The sequence below is a fragment of the Crocuta crocuta genome, unplaced genomic scaffold (assembly GCF_008692635.1).
Source record: "Crocuta crocuta isolate KB4526 unplaced genomic scaffold, BGI_CrCroc_1.0 scaffold211, whole genome shotgun sequence".
Taxonomy (NCBI): domain Eukaryota; kingdom Metazoa; phylum Chordata; class Mammalia; order Carnivora; family Hyaenidae; genus Crocuta; species Crocuta crocuta.
The window spans coordinates 637,161-659,885 of record NW_027527939.1 but is presented as its reverse complement, the minus strand read 5'-3'; the positions used below and the strand labels follow the sequence as shown (position 1 = coordinate 659,885).

General features: G+C 43.7%; 1 protein-coding gene across 1 annotated transcript; it reads left to right on the top strand.

The window, feature by feature from the left end:
- The first annotated feature begins 8,334 nt into the window (after nucleotides 1-8,334).
- Nucleotides 8,335-22,621, top strand: ALDOB (aldolase, fructose-bisphosphate B). The gene is made up of 9 exons (XM_077752265.1): nucleotides 8,335-8,382; nucleotides 13,245-13,366; nucleotides 14,194-14,405; nucleotides 15,421-15,475; nucleotides 16,355-16,515; nucleotides 17,626-17,709; nucleotides 18,815-18,989; nucleotides 19,399-19,598; nucleotides 22,108-22,621. The coding sequence occupies exons 2-9, from the start codon at nucleotides 13,255-13,257 to the stop codon at nucleotides 22,201-22,203; spliced, it is 1,095 nt and encodes a 364-aa protein (XP_077608391.1). The 5' UTR covers nucleotides 8,335-8,382; nucleotides 13,245-13,254; the 3' UTR covers nucleotides 22,204-22,621.
- The last annotated feature ends 104 nt before the right edge of the window (nucleotides 22,622-22,725 follow it).

The window sequence follows — 22,725 nt, the reverse complement described above, 5'->3', positions numbered from 1 at the left end:
GGGGGATCCAGGCTACTTCCCTAATTTTCAGCTTCCAGTAAGTATATTAAAAATGAAATGGTAAAACCAGAGTTAACATTTTAACAAGTTAATGCCTTGAATACACACATACAATAATAACTTTATTTGTAACTCATTTGGTGGCAACATCGAAACTGAATTTGGGGCCTTTCTTGAATCTGAAGGACAGATCTTCCTGGCCTTCTGGTGTTGGTCCTGGTTAAAGTGAAGTGCCAAAAATTTGTAGTCTATATGTTAAAACCTTAGTCGGTTAAGCGTCCGACTTTCGCTTAGGTCATGATCTCGCGGTTCGTGGGTTCGAGCCCCGCGTCGGGCTCTGTGCTGACTGCCAGCTCAGAGCCTGGAGCCTGTTTCAGAGTCTGTGACTCCCTCTCTCTCTGACCCTCCCCTGCTCACGCTCTCTCTCTCTCTCTCCTAGAAATAAATAAAACATTAAAAAAAAACAAAAACCCAAGTTGTTCTAGCCTTGACTAGATGCCCTCCTTGGCCAAGATTAAAAACGTCATTAATATATACCTAATTAAAACAAACCATTCCTGGTTTTATAAGCAAACATGCAGAAAGGTCTCTCCTATGTAGGTTTGATTTTTAAGACCCCATTTAAAGGAGGTAAGTGTCTATGAAAAAGTAATATAAGGTTCAGAATTGTCCACGTCTTCCCTTGCCTTTCTTCCAGGCCATGGCACTGTCTGCCCTGGTCATGTCTAGCTCAGGAAAATGAAACTACATTATCAGCATACAAAGGAATACTTGTCCTTTGTTAATTCTTCTCTGGTGTTTTCAGGTCCTGCTCCCCAGCCCCGCCCCCCACGTTCAGAGCAGAAGGGTAAGTGGAAAACAGGCCCATGGAAGGGTGACTCCTCCTCACAGCCCAGCACTGATCTCCATCCAAAACACATACCTGAAGTTCTGTTTCAGAGCAGGAAACCCTCTACACTCTCCATTCTGGTCAGTGGGTCCACATTTGGATTCTTCCCTGACCTTCTCAGAGAAAGAGAATCCCCTCCTCTGAACTCATAAGGGGGGCTTATCTCTCTCGTGGCCCTCACCACACAACCTTGGAATATACTTATAAGAGAAATCAAAAGTGTGATGTAATACCAAAAATACTTGCTAAGGAAGGTGGAACAGATTGGAGAAAGTTTCAGAGTTTCTGAGTGGCTTGTCACAAGCAGAGTAAAGGACCCTGGCTGACAGCCAGGAAGATGATTTGTTTGGAGATACGAAGGTTTGGAGGTGTACTGGGAGATACTGCCTCAACCAGGAGAGTAAAACCAATTCAGACTTCTAAGGACAATCTGGGAGGGAAGAAATGAGTGGGGGACAAGGCAGAGGAGAGGTTTAGAGGCTTCCTGCAGCAGTGAATGGAACATCCCACCCGGGCAGGGAGGGGGCTTCAAAGGACTTCTAGGAATAGGGATGACTAATGTTCAATTTTAAATTGTTCAATGACCACCACGTAATTCCCCTTCCTCTGCAAACTGTTAGCTATGTCTACTGTTAAATTAATTATGCAAGGAGGCTGTTAGACAGAGGTAGCTCTAATGCCAAAGCGCCTACGTAAGCAAACCAAAATCTAAGCCTGTAAATGCCTCAGGGTTACGAAATTGAAACCTAAGGACAGCCAATCACCAATAGCCAACTAGGTTTCAAGCTACAGCTAATCAATAATTTCATTTCTTTCCTTCTGCCTTTTATCTATAAAAGTTTTTCTTCAACTCTGTTCAATGGAGTGCTTCTAACTACTTGGTGTTGCTCAAATAAATTCTTAGAATTTTCACATGACCCAGTTAATCTTTTAACACTATGAAAAGGCTTTGTGCAAGTGAAATTGCTTGTTTGCTTTTGCTTTTTTATAGAAATCTAATGAAGGAGTCAAGTTTCCCATCTAGGTCATCACAGTAGGGATAGGGCCGGTGTACTGGGCTGGGGGATGACCCATGTGTGTGACTGAACAGATTCAGTGAAGTGAGAAGCTCTGAGCCAGAGTGACCTTAACAGAACCCCCAGAACTTCCCTCCAACTGGAGAAAGGCATTGGGCTTTCCAGAGGTTATAGAATAAAGGTTTGAGCCAATCTTATCTGGATCTAAAAAGGCAAAGAAAGTCAAGCATAGATGTGAGTTAACTATAGCTATTTGTGATCTTGCCTTCTCACACTACTAGACCCAAATGGGGCTTTGACTTTTACAGAGGATCAGTGTTGGTGCTAACCTCATAGGTCCAAGATGGATGAGGGAGAAGGCATGATGGGAAAGATCCCAGAATCAGTGCTTCTGGAGCTTGGAGGACAGGAGGAGACTCTGGAAAAAAGATTGACAGATTGGCCTGCACACAATGTGAGCAAGAGCTCTAGCAAGGGGTAACTGCCTATTAAATGAAGAAAGATTTTGAGGGTGGGAGTGAGGTGGGAGGATTCAGGGTGAAGGACACCGGAGATGATGAGGTTGGGTGCTATGGGAGAAAAAGTTTCGGAATGACTCTTCAGTGGTGACAGAGAAGGGAGAAGGGAATTTGGAGAATGTGGGAGAAGGGGATGATGATGAGGAGGATAGCAACTGTTATTTATTCAGTAATTAATTTTTGCCAGGCATCATGCATAACCCTTTTTGCTCATTATTCAATCCAGTCTTCCAACAATGTCATAGGTTATATTTTATTATTACCCTTTTGCTGCTGGGGAAACTGAGGCTCAAAAAGGTTAGAGGACTTGCCCAAAGTAACACAGCTAGGAAGCTCTGAGCCGGAATTTAAGAGTAAGTTCTATCTGACTTCAAAGTCCAAATTCTTTTTTTTTTTTTTTTTTAACATTTATTTATTTTTGAGACAGAGAGAGACAGGGCACAAGGTAGGGAGGGACAGAGAGAGAGAGAGAGAGACACAGATCTGAAAGAGGCTCCAGGGTCTGAGCTCTCAGCACAGAGCCCGATGCGGGGCTCAAAACCACGGACCTGAGCCGAAGTCAGACACTTAACCGACTGAGCCACCCAGGCGCCCCATTCAAAGTCCAAATTCTTAATGACAAAAGAAAATATTGACTTGCCAAAAAATTAATCAGTTTAATTACCTGGGAGGCTGAGTGACCCTGTTCTTTATTTTGTGGAGAGTAGATGGCACTGAGGTGGTCACTAAGCAAGTGACTGGTCCACCATTTGCATATGCTGGCTGGCTGCCGCTCAGCGTCTGGACCTTTTATTCCACTTTCCAGAATCTGGCCAGCCTGGCACTCTTTATTCCTATGGGAGGAAGCAAACCAAGGGGTAGGAGATTAGGAGACGGGGAGGTAGAACTACCTCGCTTCTTTCATACACACCAGCATTTTGAAGATTTCTAGTCAATAAATTATCCATTTTAACAATACTTCCCCAAAGAAGGCATCCTGTGGTCTAAGTTTCTTAGATTAGTGTTTAAAACCATTTGCTTTGTTTTAGGATAACCATGCATGTTAAAAACACACAATTTCAGGGAGAGAGACCATAGAGTATCACAGCTAGAAGGGACCCCTCCTTCACCGCATAGATGATGCATAGGTCCATAGAAGGTTCTAGGCCGGCTTTAGAGTCACAGATCTGTATTTAAACGTCCTTGCCCTGCTACTTACTAATGGTGTGCCCTTGGGCCAGAACAGGATCAGCTCATTCCTCTCCCAAACAATGCCTGCCTGGCTGATGTAGCGGGGACTGGATGATGTATTCTATGTGAAGTGCCCAGAAAAGGGCCTGTAGGGAGGAGATGGTCAACAAATGGTAATGCCCTCCCTTGGGCAATATCTTCCAGCTGTTCAGGGCAGAACGAGGGCTAGAACCTTGTTTTCTGATTGTCATATGTGTGTGTGTGAGCACAGGGAAGCCACAGGAATGTTGGTAATGTTGCTTCCGTGAAGAACATGGTTTAGTCATCTTGTAATTAGGTGGGGCTTTCGAGTTTTCAAAGCACTCACTTAGATGATATTGTTCACTCAGTGCAACAACATGGAAAAATCACACACGAGCGGTATTACTAGGCCCATGTTGCATATCAGGGACGGGAGGCTGAGAGGACGTGGTTTCCTTCAGTCCCGCGGCTAGCCAGGGGCAGATCTCGTGGCTTCTTATCTGTGGCTCTTTCTACTAGCGCACAATACCTTCTCACCTAAAGGCCAAACGGTTTCACCAAAGAGATAAGCAATAGTGAAAAAAATACACGGTGGGGGTCATAAATGACATAAGTAACCCACAATCCTGATTAGATAGTGAGGGAAAAATTGGACTTTGATATGATTGAGCAAAAGGCAGAGAGAAAACACTGACAAAGGCAGTAAACAGCTTACCAGGGGGGAATATGAGACAGCGGGGACTGGTGGTCACTGCCGACCAGAGTGTAACTCTTTCCTGTCAGAGACTACTGGTCACTCTAATTCTGAGGTTCTGCAGCCCCATTCTTTCTAACTGCCTCTACCTCTGCAGAATCCTAACTGCACATGTGCGTTTCCTCAGTCAAGGCAAACCTCATTCTTTATCACATTCAGGCTCTAGTTGTCTCTAGTCTCAAGGGGGTGGTATTTCTAAGCCCTAGAATTTAGATCATCTTTTAAAAAAAATTGTTTTAGTGTTTATTTATTTTTGAGAGAGAGTGTGTGAGTGGGGGAGGGGCAGAGAGAAAGGGAGACACAGAATCTGAAGCAGGCTTCAGGCTCCAAGCTGTCAGCACAGAGCCCTGTGCAGGGCTCGAACTCATGAACCACGAGATCATGACCCGAGCCAAAGTTGGAGGCTTAACCAACTGAGCCACCCGGGCGTCCCTAACATTTAGATAATCTTAAATCATCAGTGTCCCTCCGCATTTAGGTCTTGTAGTCTGGCATGCTGAATCAGATGGAATGGAGCCTGACCTGGCCATGTAGCAATTCGGAATATCTAGACTTTTCTTTCATGTCTCTTCATGGAGTCTTCACTGAACACTGCAGTAACAGCCACCACCACCACCACCACCACCACCACCACAATCTCTTGGTCCTTTCATATGCATTCTCTTATTTGGTTTGATTTGATTTGATCCTGACCTCAACTCTCTCTTCCCACTTCTTAGATTAGAAGTTCTTGACAACAGGCCAGTCTTAATCATCTCGTATTCTCTACAAAAGTGTACTCTCTGCAAAACGCCTCTGTAGATGGCAAAATGCCTTATATATACAACCTCAATAAAAATGTTGTAAGCTGTGCTGAAATAACACTAGCTCTATCTCTGTGAACAAAATAAGGACCACTGCTTTCAGGGTCCTCAAACCATCCCAACCACCAAAGCAGATTGGGACAGTAAGGAAATATCTGTACCACAGATTAGAAAAGATATTTTAAAAGGCTATATAGACCCAATCATGGATCTTCCTTCCTTATGTAGATGTGGCCCCTTTTTAGGAAATTTCTTCCTCTATATTACTAACCCTATATATTTTTAATTTTTTTTGAGAGAGAGAAAAAGAGAGAGACAGAGTGCAAGCAGGGGAGGGGCAAAGGGAGAGGGAGACACAGAATCCGAAGCAGGTTCCAGGCTCTTAACTGTCAGAACAGCTCCCATGCAAGGCTCAACTCATGAACCGCGAGATCATGATCTGAGCCAAAAGTTGGTTGCTTAACTGACTGAGCCCCCCAGGTGCCCCTATAATATTACTAACCCTATATTGAGTGTAACTATGATACAGGAGATTAACTTGCATGTATAAGTTTGTGGACTCAGACCTTATAGTGCTCATGAAAACATTTAACTCATGGTCTGTCAGTTGACTTATGTAGATATCATATTCAAATCAGAAGCATCTAGAGTGGGGTGGGGAGTGGAGAATAAACGTGGCAGTTTTTGGAGGTATTGACAGTCATGAATGATATCATCTTATTTTTGTCTGTTAGAAGAGTCTGCAGCTGGGGACTTTTAAACCAGAGTTATGCCTTCAGATCAAGCCACTTAAGAACAACTTACTCTGTGCTAAACCCCTTGTCATATGTCATTTCATTCCTGCTTCATAATCAGTTTCGGATGGAGGCATCGCCAGCCCATTTTACAAATGGCAAAACTGAGGATCAAAGAGGTTGGAAGATTCCCCAATGTTTCATAGCCCCCAAGTCCCATGCTCTTTCTGCATATCATGGCACCTCAGTTTTGAACATTTTACTAAGTTAAGAGACTTAGAAAGAAAGAACCAAAACCCTGCTAGCAGTTGCTCGGGAATTGCTGTTTCTCTAAGCTCCAGTACACCTTATCCGTGCTTTCCTGAACTTTGAGTTTCAGTTGCACATGAAACCGTGGAGGTGACCAGATGCTGATGCCACAGGAGCAGCAGCAGGGCACCACTAGGGGTAACGTGCTAGTGATCCACTGACACGCCTGGCCAGGCTGCTGTCCACGTGAAAGATGCTCAGCAGAGCAGGGCCACCCAGGGCTGCCAACGCAAGGCATTCTTCCCTGATGAATGCAGGTTTAATGTCCAAGGTTATAAACTGCTCAGAGGGGGGAAGGGAAAGGACTAATCTACACAGGGTGTGGTCGCCAAAAGGTAAGCAGCTCTGCTTCAGACCACTGGCTTGGAGGAGACAGCATCCGCATGTACCTGTCCTGTGACTCTGGGCAAGTTACTTGCTTTCTCTGAACGAGAGTTTCCTTATCCAGAAAATAGGAGGAATAAATCCTTCCTCAGAGGGGTGCTGAGATTGCAAATCGTGTATAGAAAGAACCAGAGGCATCGTAACACTTCTAAAAATAGCTATTAGTATTGTTATTGCTTTCACTGTTATAACAAGAAGAATTAGTGCTGGTAGTGTAAGTAGAATTATCTCTATGCATCTCTCAGTGGGTGGCATGGTTTAGTCACAATTCTGACACTCCAGCCCTGACCACCAACAGATGTCACTAATCCTGCTCTGCACTCTTCCATCACTATCCACCTTTTCTTCTTCCATTCTTCTTTGACACAAATCAAATCTGGTGAAACTCACATGTCCCCAGAGCAGGTCATTGTAGTCTGATGAATCAAGCACCAGGGGCTTAAATGAGCACCAGACGTACATGAGGAAACCAGAAAACATGCTATCAGGTGGCAAGTGGAGTCAAGAACACTGATGGCCTGTACTTGGCCTAGCCCTCTGCCATCTCTAGGATAGGCCTTAGCCAAACCCTCCCTAGGAAAATGAGCTTCAATTTTGTGTTTCAAACATTTCCATTTCCTTTCATAATCACATTCAATGTCTAACACTCCCCAACTTTTAGAAGCTGTCCAAGTCTAAACTCTGACAGACAGTTTAGTTCTTTGCTTCTTTTTCTTTCATTTCATTGATGGTTCATTCATTAGAGTGTTACACTCTATACCATCGGACACTTGGTTTTTAGGGTCTTTATCCTCCCATTTTATGATTTATTCCAAAGGAATATATTCCTGAAAATTTTATACTTTCCTGTGATCATGGTGACGGTCACTCCATTATCTTTATATTTCTTCATAACTTTTATTTGCCACGTTCATTATTTACCTAAGGAGACATACATTATTTTTATTTGCCTTCTCTTGAATTTGATTTTGGTTTAGTGCTCAGGAAAAAAAAACAAAACAAAAACACCGTAAAATGCACCCACACCCACACAGTGTATATCTAATAAAACTGATGACTTATACCAATCGCTTTGAGTTTTATTCTAGTTTTTAGCAACATTAAAGACAAACATGTAAAGCATAAGAGAGAATGAGAACGGGGTAAATACAGTGTGTTCTGGCATTAAAAACATCATGGGGCCAGCTTGGTTCTTGGGGAGTAGGAAGGATCTTTCATGCCTACTGTGTGCAGGCACTTTACAAACTCATTTAATGCTCTTGGGAAGTTGAGAACCCATTTTACAGAGGAGGATATTAAGGCCCAGAGAAATGAAAAGAAACAAACAGACATAACACCTTGGCCAAGGTCATGTGTTTAGTAAGTGCTATTAGCAAAAGTGACATTCTTTCCAGTTTCTCTTGGTGTCTGGAGAGCTCTGTCATTTACTAGCTGTGTGACTTAGGGGAATCCCCTAATCCTCTAGGCCTCAGTTTTCTCATTTGAAAAATGATGTCTAGGTTAAGAACTACATGGTCTCCAGATAATCGACTGTAGCTTTAACACTGTGAGTCCAACAGGTGTGTGAGCGTGATCAGGATTGGCTGGTATGAGCCAACCAGGTCTTGGATAAACACCTCCCTATCAGGCCAGGGGAGGGTGAAAGTTAAAAAAAAAAAAACCCACAACAAACAAATTTGACAAGACCTCTATAAAAACTGTGTGTTCCCAAAGGCTCGTCCTATTTGGCAGCTGCTGCCTCATCCACAGCTTCAGATACCTAAGAGGACTCTCCTTCCCAACCCGTAAGTAAAAGAACTTTCTTTGTCTGCCTGGACAGCATCTGGGAGTAAGCCGTTAATGATGTTGCTACCCAGGTAGAGGAGAAAGTCTGTTTGCTTTTGTTTTGAGGAGAAACTTGATTGTGGCTGAAAACGTGATGTTGTGCTGAAATGATTTTTTTCCTCCCTAAGCGTAAATGCTCATCCACACCTTTGCTGACCCTGTGGGGGCAAAATGCTCGAGACTGATGCCAGCTTCCAGTGTGACCTGCGTGAAAGCTCTTAGGTCTTTGGCCTGGGAGAAACAACTTGAGCGCACTTATTTGCTTAGGTGCCAATCGAGTTTTGAGATTCTTGCTCATTTCTCTTCTCCCCATGGCAACTGCATAATTCAGTGATTTATTTACATATCTATTGCCTGATGTCTTTTTCTTCCTTCTCTTCCTAGTCCTACTAGTGCTGGTACTGAAGCTCCTTTGTCACACAAATGAACTGCTGGTGCGTGCTGTGTGTTGCACTTACCTTCACTCACTGCTCAAATGAGAAAATGGCACAGGCTTGGAATTGTCACAGAGCACCGTCATCATTTGTTTATGGATTGTCAAGCTTCCACTTGTTTGATACTTTCTGTAACATTTCCTGCTTTGAAGATCCTATAGTTTAAGTTATTTGGAATCAAAAGCTGCTGGCATACTTTAGGATATTTGTTCTACTATCTGGAAAATAGATATGTTGTGAGGATATGCTGCCTTTACAAGCAGGGGAGGGGCAGAGAGAGAGAGAGAGAGAGAGAGAGAGAGAGAGAGAGAGAGAGAGGGAGGGAGGGAGAGAGAGATTCCCAAGCAGGCTCTGCGCTGTCTAGCCTAGAGCCCAATAGGGGGCTTAATCTCACAAACTGTGAGATCATGACCTCAGTCAAAATCCAGAGTGGGACTGAGCCACCCAGGCACCCCAGGAGATGATCCCTTTTAAAATACACTATTTCTAGTTACCTAGGGCTCCGTTAGCCAGTTTGGATCCCAAAGGGGCTTGGGCTCTGCTGCCATTAAGCCAAGGCACATCTGGGGACCACCCAGACCTACGGTAGAGCCTGAGGTGCTGAATGGAGACCTAGAAGTGTCTTTGACCTAGGTACCAGTTTAGAAGAAAGAGCAACATTCAGCTCTCTGAGCTACCTCACATATGTTCAAAGGCATCAGGGATCAAGCTGTCATAGGGCATCTCGTTGCACTTGTCACTGTGACGTTGGGTGGGGGGTGAAGCTATGGGCATCTTCACACATCTATATGTAAAATTTGCTCACAGTGCCTGGACATCGTAGGCTTTCAATGAATCAGCTCCTCATGTCTTCTTGAAAACCCATCTGCCTTGCACATGGAGAAGTGAATGGACTCTCTACTTCTTTATATTTCTCCAGGAGTTAAATATTCATATTTTACAAATCATTATCTTTTCACTTCTTCAAGGAAGGCAGGAAGAATTTCAGCTATTTTGCTGAAAAAGGATTCCAAGTCAGAAGCCAGTAGGATGTGGTTTATAATCCCAGGGCATCACAATTTAGAAAGGGCATCATACATATTCTTCCTGAGGTTCCATTTCCCCATCTTTAGTGTTGGCAGGGTTGATATCTCTGAGATCACTTGCACCTCTGTTTTTCTGTGATTACCTTCTATTCTTATATTTTTGTACAAACTTCTCCCAGATTTGTATATGTATCACCTGTTAATATAATACATTAATTTATATATAATAAATATTGTAATATATAAACCTATTCATTGAGAAATCAAACATTACAAAAAATTTATAAAGTAAAATGTGAGAGTCACCCCATCCCCTTTCAATCCCCACAGGTAACTCCAGGGTGGTTATTCTCTGCTTAGTATGTGTTATATAATTAAATTTTTTTGTTTATTTATTTGTTTTGAGAGACACAGAGACAGCATGAACAGGGAAGAGGCAGAGAGAGAAAGGAAATCCTAAGCTCTACACCATCAATGCAGAGCCTGATACAGGGCTAGAACTCACAAAATTACAAGATCATGACCTGAGACAAAACTGAGAGTCACCTGTTTAATGGAATGAGCCACCCAGGTGCCCCAAACCATTTTTTTAATTAAAAAAGAATGATATTAAATATTACACACGTCCCTGAAACTTGCTTCCCTCCTCCCATTTTACTTAATAATATAATGTGAACAACTTCCCATCACACTTGAAAAACAGATTGGCTTGAGACCTCAGTGAGCAGAGGCTGGGGAGCACAGAGATCATTCTCTGCGGTGATCCAGCCCTGGCTGGCTTCCTGTCTCCAGGGATGAACGTTGGCCTGTGACCCTGTTTTATGATTAACAGAGGGGCAACATTTGTGCTGATGTGGTACAGAACTTTAATCTCTCTGTAGAAGTTTAACTTCCCATAAGCAGTAGTGGTTCAATTTGACCTTTTCTCTGTTTTTTTTCTGGTTGAGTCAGCATCAGAAAATGAAAAAATAGCTTGGTAGCAAATAGAAACATGTAATCTCGGGTACTTATTTTTTTTAATATTTAGAAAGAGAGAAATAGTAATACCCAACATTTTCATAATGTATTATAAAACGTCTTCCAATTTATCATGCAATTAATTTGATAAATATATTTTGAGCAACTACAATGAGTAAGGTGCTCACAAGTGACATTAGACCTGGCAGTGAGACAACCAGAGCAGATGTGAGTGCCATTTATTCCATAGTAAACTAAGACTCAGAGAAGTCACTAACTTGCTCAAGGTCCCAGTTAGGAGGAAGCAGAGCTAGTCTCTAAACCCACTTCTGTCTGATCTAGGATCAAAAACCTGTGTGAATATATGAGATATTTATGAATTGACAAGGTCCCTGGGGTAAGGGTGATGGGCCACGGCCCAAGGATTTTGGATCCTCTGGGGGTGTCATCAACAAGTACTCTGGGGGCATTATCAATGACATTAGAGTCACCCAAAGACTGATTCCTTTCCCCAGGCTCACTGTTTCCTTGAAAGAGGGGAGCACTGCCCCTTATCCTAACTTTGTGCCTTATTAGTTACATGTCCTTGGACAAATAATTAAACTCTCTTATATTCTTTCCTCATCTCTTGCGTAGTGTGTTTGTGTGTGGGGGAGGGGAATGGAGGAGGAACCCAGCTGCCTTCTGAGGGTATAATGAGGAATAAATTGTATAGTGCATGTAAAGCAATTAGCAGAGTACTTGGCAATAAATGGTAATTTGCTATTATTGGGTGATGTTTTCCTTTTGTTTCACTAAGGAAACATCTTTATTTCTTATTTGTTAATTCCTTTATGGAATTACCTAAACTGAGAGAGAAAATTTGTACTTTGGTCTGAAGGTCACCAATTTCAGGTTGGCTTTTATCTGCATAAAGATCTAGTGGCCAGATTTAAAGCTAGTAATCCTTGATTACAGTTTTAGGAACTAATATATAAATGAGGGGAAACACTATCTTCAGGTGTCTGGGATGGGAGGGGCCTCGAATGATCATTTTCTCTAGATATCATTGCCCATTAGCCTATCCTGTCCCCAATGACAGCACTCTGGTTCCACTCTTTGGGGTTAATGCGAGAACCCCTGTTGAAGTGAGAGTGACATCAATGATACCTTCTTGTGAGCTAGTTCATAGCCATCTATTTCTTATATCAACCTTGCCTTGAAGGGATGCAGAAAATGTGAAGAAATTGATTTGCCATGATGGGCAACACTGGGTGGGGAGCTCTGCCTCATCCTAACTGAGACATTGGACAAGTCCCTTAACTTTGCTGGGTATTAACTAGCTCTTTAATTAAAGAAGACAATAGCTGCCGTGGTTACCTCATTGCTGAGAGGATTAAATGAGAACTGAGATGCCCTTGTGCTTGCGGGAAGTAGAAAGCAGGCATGGGGCATCTTCCCTATGGATGAGTTTGAGAGGGAGGAGACCGAGGAAAGGAGGAGGTCATAGGATTGAATAAGAAACCACTCAAGATAATCCTTACCACCATTTTTTTCTTTGATAGTCCAACACATGCAAAATTAATCTTTCTAGCATCCAGATGAGAGTGCTGTGAGCTTGCAGTTTTGACTAGCTCAAAGTGACAGCTGAACAGGGGCAAGATCTTTTCAGAAGACCATTGCTGAGGAGGGCGCTTACATAGGGGATCTTTAAACCAGAGTCTCTCTTTGTTAGAGCAGTGAAGCTGAGAGTGATTGGATGGAGCAGGAGGGAGCAGGGATCACCGTACGGCTTTGGCATCTTTAGAGTCCATAGGAGGCTCCAGTCCAGAGCCACTTGGGAAAAATCCTGCCCATCTATCCCAAATGGTGTCATAGGTGGTTGAATATAAGAAAAAAAGAGACTTGCACACCATACTCTATCTCCCAAAGCTGAAGGGAGGTTAACTGTAAAACCAAATGGCAGTTCCTCCTCTCACGTTTGCTACCCAAAGAATAATTCAGGCTAACAAAATAAAATGGGAGATGGGTCATAGAGGCTGAAAGCCTCACTGTCCTGGCCTCAAGTCATCCAGAGCACCCAAAGGCACTGGAGATCCACAGAGAGTCAGTTACCACAGTGCCATCTACTTGTCAGATTTGAGTGGGTCACTAGTTAGCTGGTTCAGTCTCAGAATCAGTGAACCCAAAGGTCTTCTGGAAGACATTCTATTTAGGATGACCATGAAATTTGGCATCCCACCTTCCATCGTTATGGCTAATTGCAACTACTTAAGCTAGAGGGGGAAAAACCCAGACTTCATTTGTTTATCCATCATGGATGTGGCCCAGAAATGTAAGAGGGGCCCACAAGGCTTGGTAGCACACCTTGGCTGTCTTGAATCTGTCTGAGCCACCTGTTCAGGACACTTTTGCACTCTTTTCCAGACCCATCACCATGGCCTATCGATTTCCAGCCCTCACCTCAGAACAGAAGAAGGAGCTCTCAGAAATTGCCCAGCGTATTGTTGCCAATGGGAAGGGGATCCTGGCTGCAGATGAGTCCGTAGGTGAGTGCAAGTAACATCATACAACAAGTGTATTCTTATTTCTACGACTTAGCGATGGCCATCAACAATCATATTCTTTCCTCTCAGAGGAGTAAAGGTACACAGCAGTGGGAGCAGAAGACCCCGTGAACATAGACATTTTGGGTCCTGTGGTTCCAGTAGGTAGATTTCTGAAAACCAAAAGAAGAGGCTCACGCCCTCCATTTTAAGGCCCCTTGCCAGGGATCATTTGAATCGAGACTATAGCAAAGCCAGGAACTCAGTAATAAGAATGAGGTCAGATACACAGACCTCTGCTGCTGCTGAGAAGTCAGTGTAAAGTCACCTAAGGAAGATTGGGGAGGGCAGAGAAATGTCTATATCTAGAACAGGGAAGGGCTTGTGGCTGAGAGAAGTCCAGGATGGTGCAGGGGAGGGTTGTGGCTGGCCTGTATGGCCCACCATAAAATAATAGAGGCCAGAGGAATCAAGAACCCACCCCATCCCTCCTTTGACTGTATGTACATCTCGTCAGATTGAGAGCTGGACCTGGGGCTGGGGGTGGGGGGTGGGGTGATCAGAGAGTCCTGAGGGCCTTACAAACCCACTTAAACCCAATAGTGGCTTCCACCTACCCAGAATATTTCCATTCCATAGACTTCCTAACCAGCATCCTGACAGCAGGCGAGGTCTTTCCCTAGGGAGCCAACAAGGGAGACAGGAGTTTTGAAGATCTGAACAAAACAGAGTCTTGCTGTCCTGCTGAGGGTTTCTGAGCTAGAGTGGAGGAGGCTGGCAGTAAAGCCCTGGCTTGCCCCTCCAGCTGCTTTGGCCCGTCCACCTTATAGGCACCATGGGAAACCGCCTGCAGAGGATCAAGGTGGAGAACACTGAGGAAAACCGCCGGCAGTTCCGGGAAATCCTCTTCACCGTGGACAACTCCATCAACCAGAGCATCGGGGGCGTGATCCTTTTCCACGAGACCCTCTACCAGAAGGACAGTCAGGGGAAGCTGTTCAGAAACATCCTCAAGGAAAAGGGGATCGTTGTGGGAATCAAGGTGAATACTTCCATTTCCACCTCACTTCTGCCTCATCCCAGCCCAACTCTCAGGTCAGTCACTGGACCAACACTCTGGACACCCTCACCATCCAACTGTCATTCGTACTCCTTTCCAGCATCATTCTCTCCCTGAGGACCAGATCCTCTTCTAGGTTTTTCTGCCAGTGCCGCCTTCTTCCAGCCAAGTTTTCTATAAGGTACTTAATCTCCTGGTGTCCCAGTTTCCTCATTTCTCAAATGGGAATAGTAGGGCCTACCTCATAAGGCTCTTATAAGGATGAAAGGAGTTTTTAAAACAGTTCCTGTCACATAATTATTATTTAGTTCCGGATCGCTATTATTGAAGTTATAATTCTGTCAACTCAAACCACATGAGCTTCTCAGGAGTGAAAACTGGTACAGGTTGAGTGCTTACAACTCCAAGTGCTCATTGAATCCTCTTCATAACCTCTGGAGGTCAGATCAGTTATTATCCTAATTTTAGAGATGAGGAGAGAAAATGGAATTACAAGGCATAGTGTAACTTGCCCACAGCAAGGCAAACTGGAGCCAGTTCAAACCCAGCCTATCTACCTCTCTGGCTCATGACCTCAGGTTCTGGTATGCTGAGAGTAGGGGCTGTGTCTTTATTTTTTTTATTTCCTGGAATAATGTAGTGCCTGATATGTGCAGGTGCTCATGAAATGTCTCTTGAACACATAATTTAAGGGAAGCTGCTCCTATACAGCATCCCAGGTACTGTCAGATTACTTCTTATTTCCCAAGCTCCTGGTGTTTTCCATCCTTTCCATTCTCTTAGTGTTGACACTCTGACATTGTTCCTTCCAGGTAACTTCCCTCCTCTTATGGACTGAATTGTGTGTCTCCACCCCTCTCTCCATCCTGTGACTGATACACCTTCAGAATTCACCTCCTTGGCTTATGAAAAATGACAGCTGTTAGTACCAGAGGCTCTGCTTGTGTTTTCCTGGGGCCCATGACATCTGCTAATTACCTGTTAATTACATTCACAGTTAGACCAAGGAGGTGCTCCCCTTGCAGGAACCAACAAAGAAACCACCATTCAAGGTAAGGGTATCACCTGCTGATATGAATCATGCCAATATGTATTAGGAATGAAGGCAAGCAAAGAGGGGAGCAAGGGAAAACAAAATATGAATATCACACTGGTTTTAGAGCCACACTCACCTGCTTTTCAATCCCAGCTCCTCTATTTGGTGACTGTGTGACCTTAGGCTAGTCGTGTAAATGTTCTGAGCCAGTTAAAATGGGATGACAATGTCTGCTTTGCAGAATAGTTGTGGGAATTAAATTAGATAATGTACATAAAGTGCTTACCACAGTGCTTTGCACAGAGAAGATACTCTGTACCCGAGAGTATACGTTTTAGAGAAAAATCCAGTAGCAGAAAAGAGGAAAGGTCCCAAGCTTTGGGATCAGACTCACCAGGGTTTGACTCCTGGTTCTGTCACTTACTAATCAGACAATTTCGCAAGGTGCTTCACTGCCCAAGTAGATAAGTATGAACCACAGCTTTGGGTTAGCTAAACAGAATTTGAATTCTCGGTCTGTCACTTGTTAGCTATGCAAACTTGGTAAAGTCACTTAACCTCTTGGAGCTTGGTTTTTCACATCTGTAAAACTATTATAATATTAACTATTAGAATTGTTATGGCAATTAAATGAAGTATGCAAAATGCCTAGAATCATGCCTAGAACATAGTAAGTACTAAACAAATAGTAGTTCCTTCTGTTCTTCTTACAAAGTATAAAGCCCCAGATCTTTGGGCTCAATATTGGGATTGGTATTTATTTGCCTGGATGTTTTCAGTCTTTAAGCTCCACCGACTGAAAGGTAAGGCATGGAATAACTCCCTCACTTCATCAGTGCCCCATGGATCAGAAATAAAAGTGCAAAGAAGCCTTTTTCTCTTTTGTGACTTGCAGGGCTCGATGGCCTTTCTGAACGCTGTGCCCAGTATAAGAAAGATGGTGCTGACTTTGGGAAATGGCGTGCTGTGCTAAGGATTGACAACCAGTGTCCGTCCAGCCTTGCCATCCAGGAAAACGCCAATGCCCTGGCCCGCTATGCCAGTATCTGTCAGCAGGTGCTCTGCCTTCCCCTTGGGCTAAAATAACAGTAGGAAAGAACTTTCTTCAGAGCTTCTCTTTCCAATTTTACTATAAGTACATGAGCCTTATCTCACCTTTATATCCTGGTGGCATTTTCTACCACTTTTGCTGTAGCTAAGTATGATGGGGAAAGATTTGGTTCCACAAGTTAGCTGTGAACTCCAAGGCTGATGCCATCAATAGCTGTCCTCTGCCAAAGCTCTAAAAACTTAGTCTTAAGAGTGATTCAGCCCCTAAGGTCAGGGGAGTTGCTTGCCTATGCTCCATCACATCTAAAACATGATCTTTGGAGATCCCTAGCTCCAGAGTGATAGCTCTAATTTAGCCCCAATCCAAATAATATCTTGGAGGATGGTGACCTGACACTAGTTTCCAACATACGTTCAAGTGTTCTGGGATCCCAGTTACGTCTGATTTGCTTGTGTGGGTGTTATGTTGGAGTTACCAGCATTCTCAGAACTATAAACAGTGCTTAATTCCTTAATTAACCCACACAAGGGGGCTCTTTCTTAGTGATCTTGACTGCCCCAAATGGGTGACAACTAGGTTCTGAGGTAGCTAGTGTAGTCTCTAACATAATCTGTATCTACAGAAATTAAGGGTTTTTACTTATTTTTTACCCACTCCCAGGAGAACTTTTTTTTTTTTTTTAACCTCACTGTGCTTTTTTGGCCAAGCTACAAATGCTCACTAGAGATCCCATTAAATTTCCTTTCACTGCCTTTAAGTCAATGAATGGTATTTATCCATAAGGGCTTCATTTTATACCAATTGTGACTGTCAAATATCTTTTTTTAAGTTTATTTATTTATTTTGAGAGAGACAGTGTGAGTGGGGGAGGGGCAGAGAGAGAGAGGGAGACAGAGAATCCCAAGCAGGCTCCTCACTGCCAGCACAGAGCCTGACGCAAGGCTTGAACTCACAAAACTGTAAGATCATGACCTGAGCCAAAAGCTAGAGCCCAGATGCTTAACCAACTTAGCCAGGCGACCATGCAACTGTCAGACATCTTCTTAAGGAAATGATCACAGTGAGCAGTGCTGCTCTTTTACGTCCTTTTCCTCCTAACCCTTTTTCCTTTTTAGAATGGGCTGGTACCCATTGTTGAACCAGAGGTACTTCCTGATGGAGATCATGACCTGGAACACTGCCAGTATGTTACTGAGAAGGTAAGTCTTGAATATAAAAGTCCCAATTCCAGTTGAAAAATCTTGGTACTTAACATATATCGGTTGTGATATATGAAATATTCTTCAGTTGGAATCATTATGTAGCATTGAGAAGGTAAGGAGGTANAACAACCCCCCCCCCCCTTTTTTTTTTGGCACAGTGGTATTCTCCATATGGAAAAAGCACAGAATTTTCAGTACTAAGACTTCCATTTCACAATCCATGTTCCCAGCGGTGGGACCTTTGGTAAATCCTGTTATCATTTTGGATCAGTTACATTATACGTAAACAAAGAAATTTAAAAATAAGATGAGCATATGTGGAGTTTAAGAAACAAAACTGATGAACGTAGGGAAGGGAAGGAAAAATAAGATAAGAACAGAGAGATGCAAACCATAAGAGACTTTTTTTTTTAATGTTTTATTTATTTCTAGGAGAGAGAGAGAGAGAGAGACAGCGTGAGCAGGGGAGGGTCAGAGAGAGAGAGAGTCACAGACTGAAACAGGCTCCAGGCTCTGAGCTAGCAGTCAGCACAGAGCCCGACGCGGGGCCCGAACCCACGAACCGCGAGATCATGACCTAAGCGAAAGTCGGACGCTTAACCGACTAAGCCACCCAGGCGCCCCAAGAGACTTTTAAATATAGAGAACAAACTGAGGGTTGCTGGAGGGGAGGTGGGGGGATGGGATGAATGGGTGATGGGCATTAAGGAGGGCACTTGTTCGGATGAGCACTGGGTGTTATGTGGAAGTGATCAATCACTGGGTTCTACTCCTGAAATCGATACTCGACTGTATGTTAACTAACTTGAATTTAAATAAATAAAATTTAAAAACCTTTATATTAAAAATAAATGGGTAAAAATAAAATGAGCATCACATGAGAAGATGTAATTAGAAGGTACTTCATTCATACTTGCAGTGTAACCTGATTTCAGTTTCTCCACTTGCAAAAGCAGGTGGACTGAGATGAAGCTGGTTGGGAAGCTTTGGCCAAGCCACATACAAGAATACATTTGGCTTGCATCCCTGCGACATAAAAGTCAGGTCAGGTGACTGTCAGGCTGGCTCTGGGTTTCACCTGTTTGGGCCTCTTGTCCTTCAGGTCCTTGCTGCTGTTTATAAGGCCCTAAACGACCATCATGTTTACCTGGAGGGCACCTTGCTGAAGCCCAACATGGTGACCGCTGGACATGCCTGTACCAAGAAGTATGTGCCAGAGCAAGTGGCTATGGCCACTGTCACAGCTCTCCATCGTACGGTTCCTGCAGCTGTTCCTGGTAAGGCTTTCCTCCTCCTCTGACTTGAGGTCTTAGCTCTATCCTGCGAAGGAGTTCTACAAGCACTTGCGTTTGTCTAAGAGTCTTCTTTTATCCAGGAAACAAACCTCTGTATCTCAGAGGCAGCGAGGGCTTCCCCTCACACTCCGTGAGACCACATCTCCTGAGTCTGTCCAAATGCACAAAATCCATTTATTTCCTCGATATTTAATCACCCTCCTTATTTATTAAAACCCTTCTCTTTTTAGCCCAGTTAACCTCAGCAAAAGCTAACTAATTTGTCCAACCCAGTTCCATGCAAGCAGAGAAAGGACTGAGGCATTACATTTGCTTTAGGCTCGTTGCTTGCTTTCTCAAGCCTGGTACATAAGCTGGGAATAGTAGAGAGGAATGGTTTCTCTCCTTCCAGGCATCTGCTTCTTGTCTGGTGGCATGAGCGAAGAGGATGCTACTCTCAACCTCAATGCTATTAACCTCTGCCCTCTACCAAAGCCCTGGAAACTAAGTTTCTCCTACGGACGGGCCCTGCAGGCTAGTGCACTGGCTGCCTGGGGTGGCAAAGCGGCAAACAAGAAGGCGACCCAGGAAGCTTTCGTGAAGCGGGCCCTGGTAAGATGCTACTACTTCTTATGTACTCGATCAAGTGGATACTCAGAGCTTGGCTCTCTTACCTGGAGAAGCATTGCTTTTATTCAGGCCATGATGGTATCTCTAGATAGTGTCGACTAGATATTTGAAAAGGTGGCATTAGAGCTCAGTAGGAAGGTGAGGGCTAGAGAGAGTTGTGAATTATCCACACTGGGAGTTTCGTTGGCAGTAGACTGAAGGACAGTCTCCACAGAGACACTGGAGAGGGAAGATAAGAGGGCCAAGGACTGAACCAGGGCACCTTTCATTTTGGGGAGATGAAGAAGAAAGGCACAATGACAAGCAGCAAAAATAATCCCAGAACCAAAGATCCTGGGAACAAGTAGAGACAAGTTTCAAGGGGATCACTAATAACACACTACAAGGAGATTCAGAATAAAGGCTGAGGGAAAGCAGACATTGGCATTTAGGAGCATATACAGTGACCCTCAGCACAATAGTTTCAATAGAGAGAAGAGGAAATGTTGTCAGGAAGGAAGGTTGTCAGGAAAAGGCCCGGAAAGGATATCAGGAGAAATAAGGGAAAAAAGGGATTTTATTCAATCAGTTGCCATTCCTTTTTGAATACCTACTATGAGCCAAGGACAGGGGTGAACAAAGCAGATGCAGATACTGCCTTCAGGGAGCTTAGAGTTTAACCAAATAGGAGACAGCGTGGCATGTTTAAATGTAAAGCAAAAGGATCCAGAGGAGAGATTAAAGGCAAGGTCAGTGGGGATAATTGAGAAGACAAGGAGTTAGAAGAAACAGGATTGCATGAAACTAAATATTAAATGCAGGTGACACAGTTGGTTTTGGAAAGGAGGGAAGAGGCAGCAAAGAAGAGAAAAATGGGTTTGCAATCAGGTCTGTAGAGGTGAAGGGATGTAGCAGTTGATTCCAGTCGAGGCCATCTGTTGGGGGTGATAAGGGAATGGAGATTTCAGTCTTAACATTGGGGAAGCTCAGAATAGCTGTTGGAGTAGCCGGGGAGGAGACCAACCAGACATCATGGTCGAGCATCAGGCATGGTACAGCTAAAATGAGAGTAAGTTTGTGGTGTGTTAACTTAGATCTCGAATTTTCCTAATAGCTCTCTTAATCATGTGGGAACATCTGGATCAATCTCAGTGGGAAATGGCAGCATAGAAGAGTCAAAGTTTAATAGGGAGCTAGGACAGTGCTGAATTTGAGCGACAGCCCCAGTTTGGCTTGCTGATCACAGAGGAGGCCGGGCAAGGAATCAAGCATAGCCAGAAGTTTGGTGATGAGGCATTAAAGAAAGGAAGGCCCCAGAGAAGCTTAGAAGACATCTCATAGGCCTAAAAGAGGGATGAGATTTTAGAGGTAGTGCTTGACTGTTAGGATGGAGAGCTGAGCCTGGCTGTGCTAATGTGTGGCTGACGAGGTGGGGAGATGTAGCTAGTATGATGGAGGGATCGTGAAAGGAAGGGTTGGAAGGGCCTTCCCACAATACAAGGGAAGCTGAGTTCATCATTTAGGATGGTGGTTCTCAAGCTTGAGTATGCATCCGAATAACCTGGAGGTCACGTGGAAATACAGACTTCTGGACCCCAGCTACTGAGGTTCTGATTGAGAAGGACTGGGGTCAAGCCAAAGAATTTTCATTTCTAAAGTGCTTAGGTCCATGCAACATACTTTGAAAATCACAGTAGATGGAGAAATAAGTCCTGGAGACGGCAAGACTATAGCAACAGTGACTTGAAGACATGGTACCATCGAGTATCATTCAAATATTATTATTGCAGGTTTTGTAATTCTGAACTCACCTTTAATTGGAATTTACATAAGGAATCAAATGATAATATGATTACAACTCCAAAAAATTAGATATTCTTGTGGACAAATATAGGTGAAAAATGGAAAAGTTTTTTGAAATAATTTTTTTGAGAGTGTGAGTGTGAGTGGGGGAGGGGCAGAGGGAAGATGGGTGGGAGGAGGGGAGAATCCCAAGCAAGCTCTGCAGTGTCAGCACAGAGCCCAGCTTGGAGCTCAAATGTACCAACCCTGAGGTCACGACTTGAGTGGAAATCAAGAGTCAGACGCTCAACCAACCAAGCCACTCGGGCGCCCCTGGAATAATTTCTTTAATTTGCTGTGTTGTACCTCTGGCTGCACCTTGCCTGTGCACCAATATAAGCACCCTTATCACTATAGCAATGAGAAGTTTCTCAACTTTAACTTTTAGCACTGTTGTTGCAATACTGTTGGTACTAAAAAGAAAGTTTCTCAGTAACTGACACAAACTTCAGCTTGCCTGAGAAATCCTCAGAAAGCTGGGACAGAAATGGACATAATGTATTATAAAAGGAAAAGAATTCAATCGGCACCAGCATTTAGCAAAACCACTGTAAGGAGAAAAAAGAAATCCAAATGTGGGTGGAGCTGGTTTCAAATGAGAGACAGAGAGAGTCAAGCACAGGGTTGCATTTGCTCTAACCCCATGTCCTCTCTCACGCTTGCTTTTCAGGCTAACTGCCAGGCAGCCAAAGGACAGTATGTTCACTCGGGCCCTGCTGGTGCTGCCTCCACTCAGTCCCTCTTCACAGCCTCTTATACCTACTAGAACCCGAGGCCGGCCAGCCTGCCTCTAGCCCTCCTACGTACCTTGGTTGGAGTGCTGAAAGAGAACAACTGACCTTGGAAATGAGACAAAATCAGAACTACTGGAAACACAGAACCTGCTAAATTCTTAGACTCAATGAAAAAAAAATCAAGTTACTAAAACGTAGGTGTGAATATCAAAGATCTGACAAAACTTCACACAATTTCCTTGCAACCTTCCAGCCTTCCACACCCCAGAGTATCCACCTAAGAATAGACTTGAAAATGGTACCAGCTCTCCATTCAAATAACAACATCCCAAAGTAACATCTCAGGGGCTGAGTGCAGAGAAGTGCGTCTTATTAAACAATCTTAGCAGTGGTAGGTTTCAAAAGAGACAGCTGCAACCAACAAAGCAATAAAATGTTCTAGAAGCCTTTGGTTGGTATCAGGTTCTACTTTTTGCTCTTGCTTCCAAAAGTTTCAGTATATTTCATTACCTTTGACTCTACTAAACATGACTGACATTAATGGTTAGGGTTCT

Coding starts and splice junctions, on each gene's coding strand:
- ALDOB (XM_077752265.1), top strand. CDS start 13,255: ATGGCCTATCGATTTCCAGCCCTCACCTCAGAACAGAAGAAGGAGCTC. Junction 14,406..15,420: donor GGATCGTTGTGGGAATCAAG/GTGAATACTTCC, acceptor TTACATTCACAG/TTAGACCAAGGAGGTGCTCC. Junction 19,599..22,107: donor CTTTCGTGAAGCGGGCCCTG/GTAAGATGCTAC, acceptor CTTGCTTTTCAG/GCTAACTGCCAGGCAGCCAA.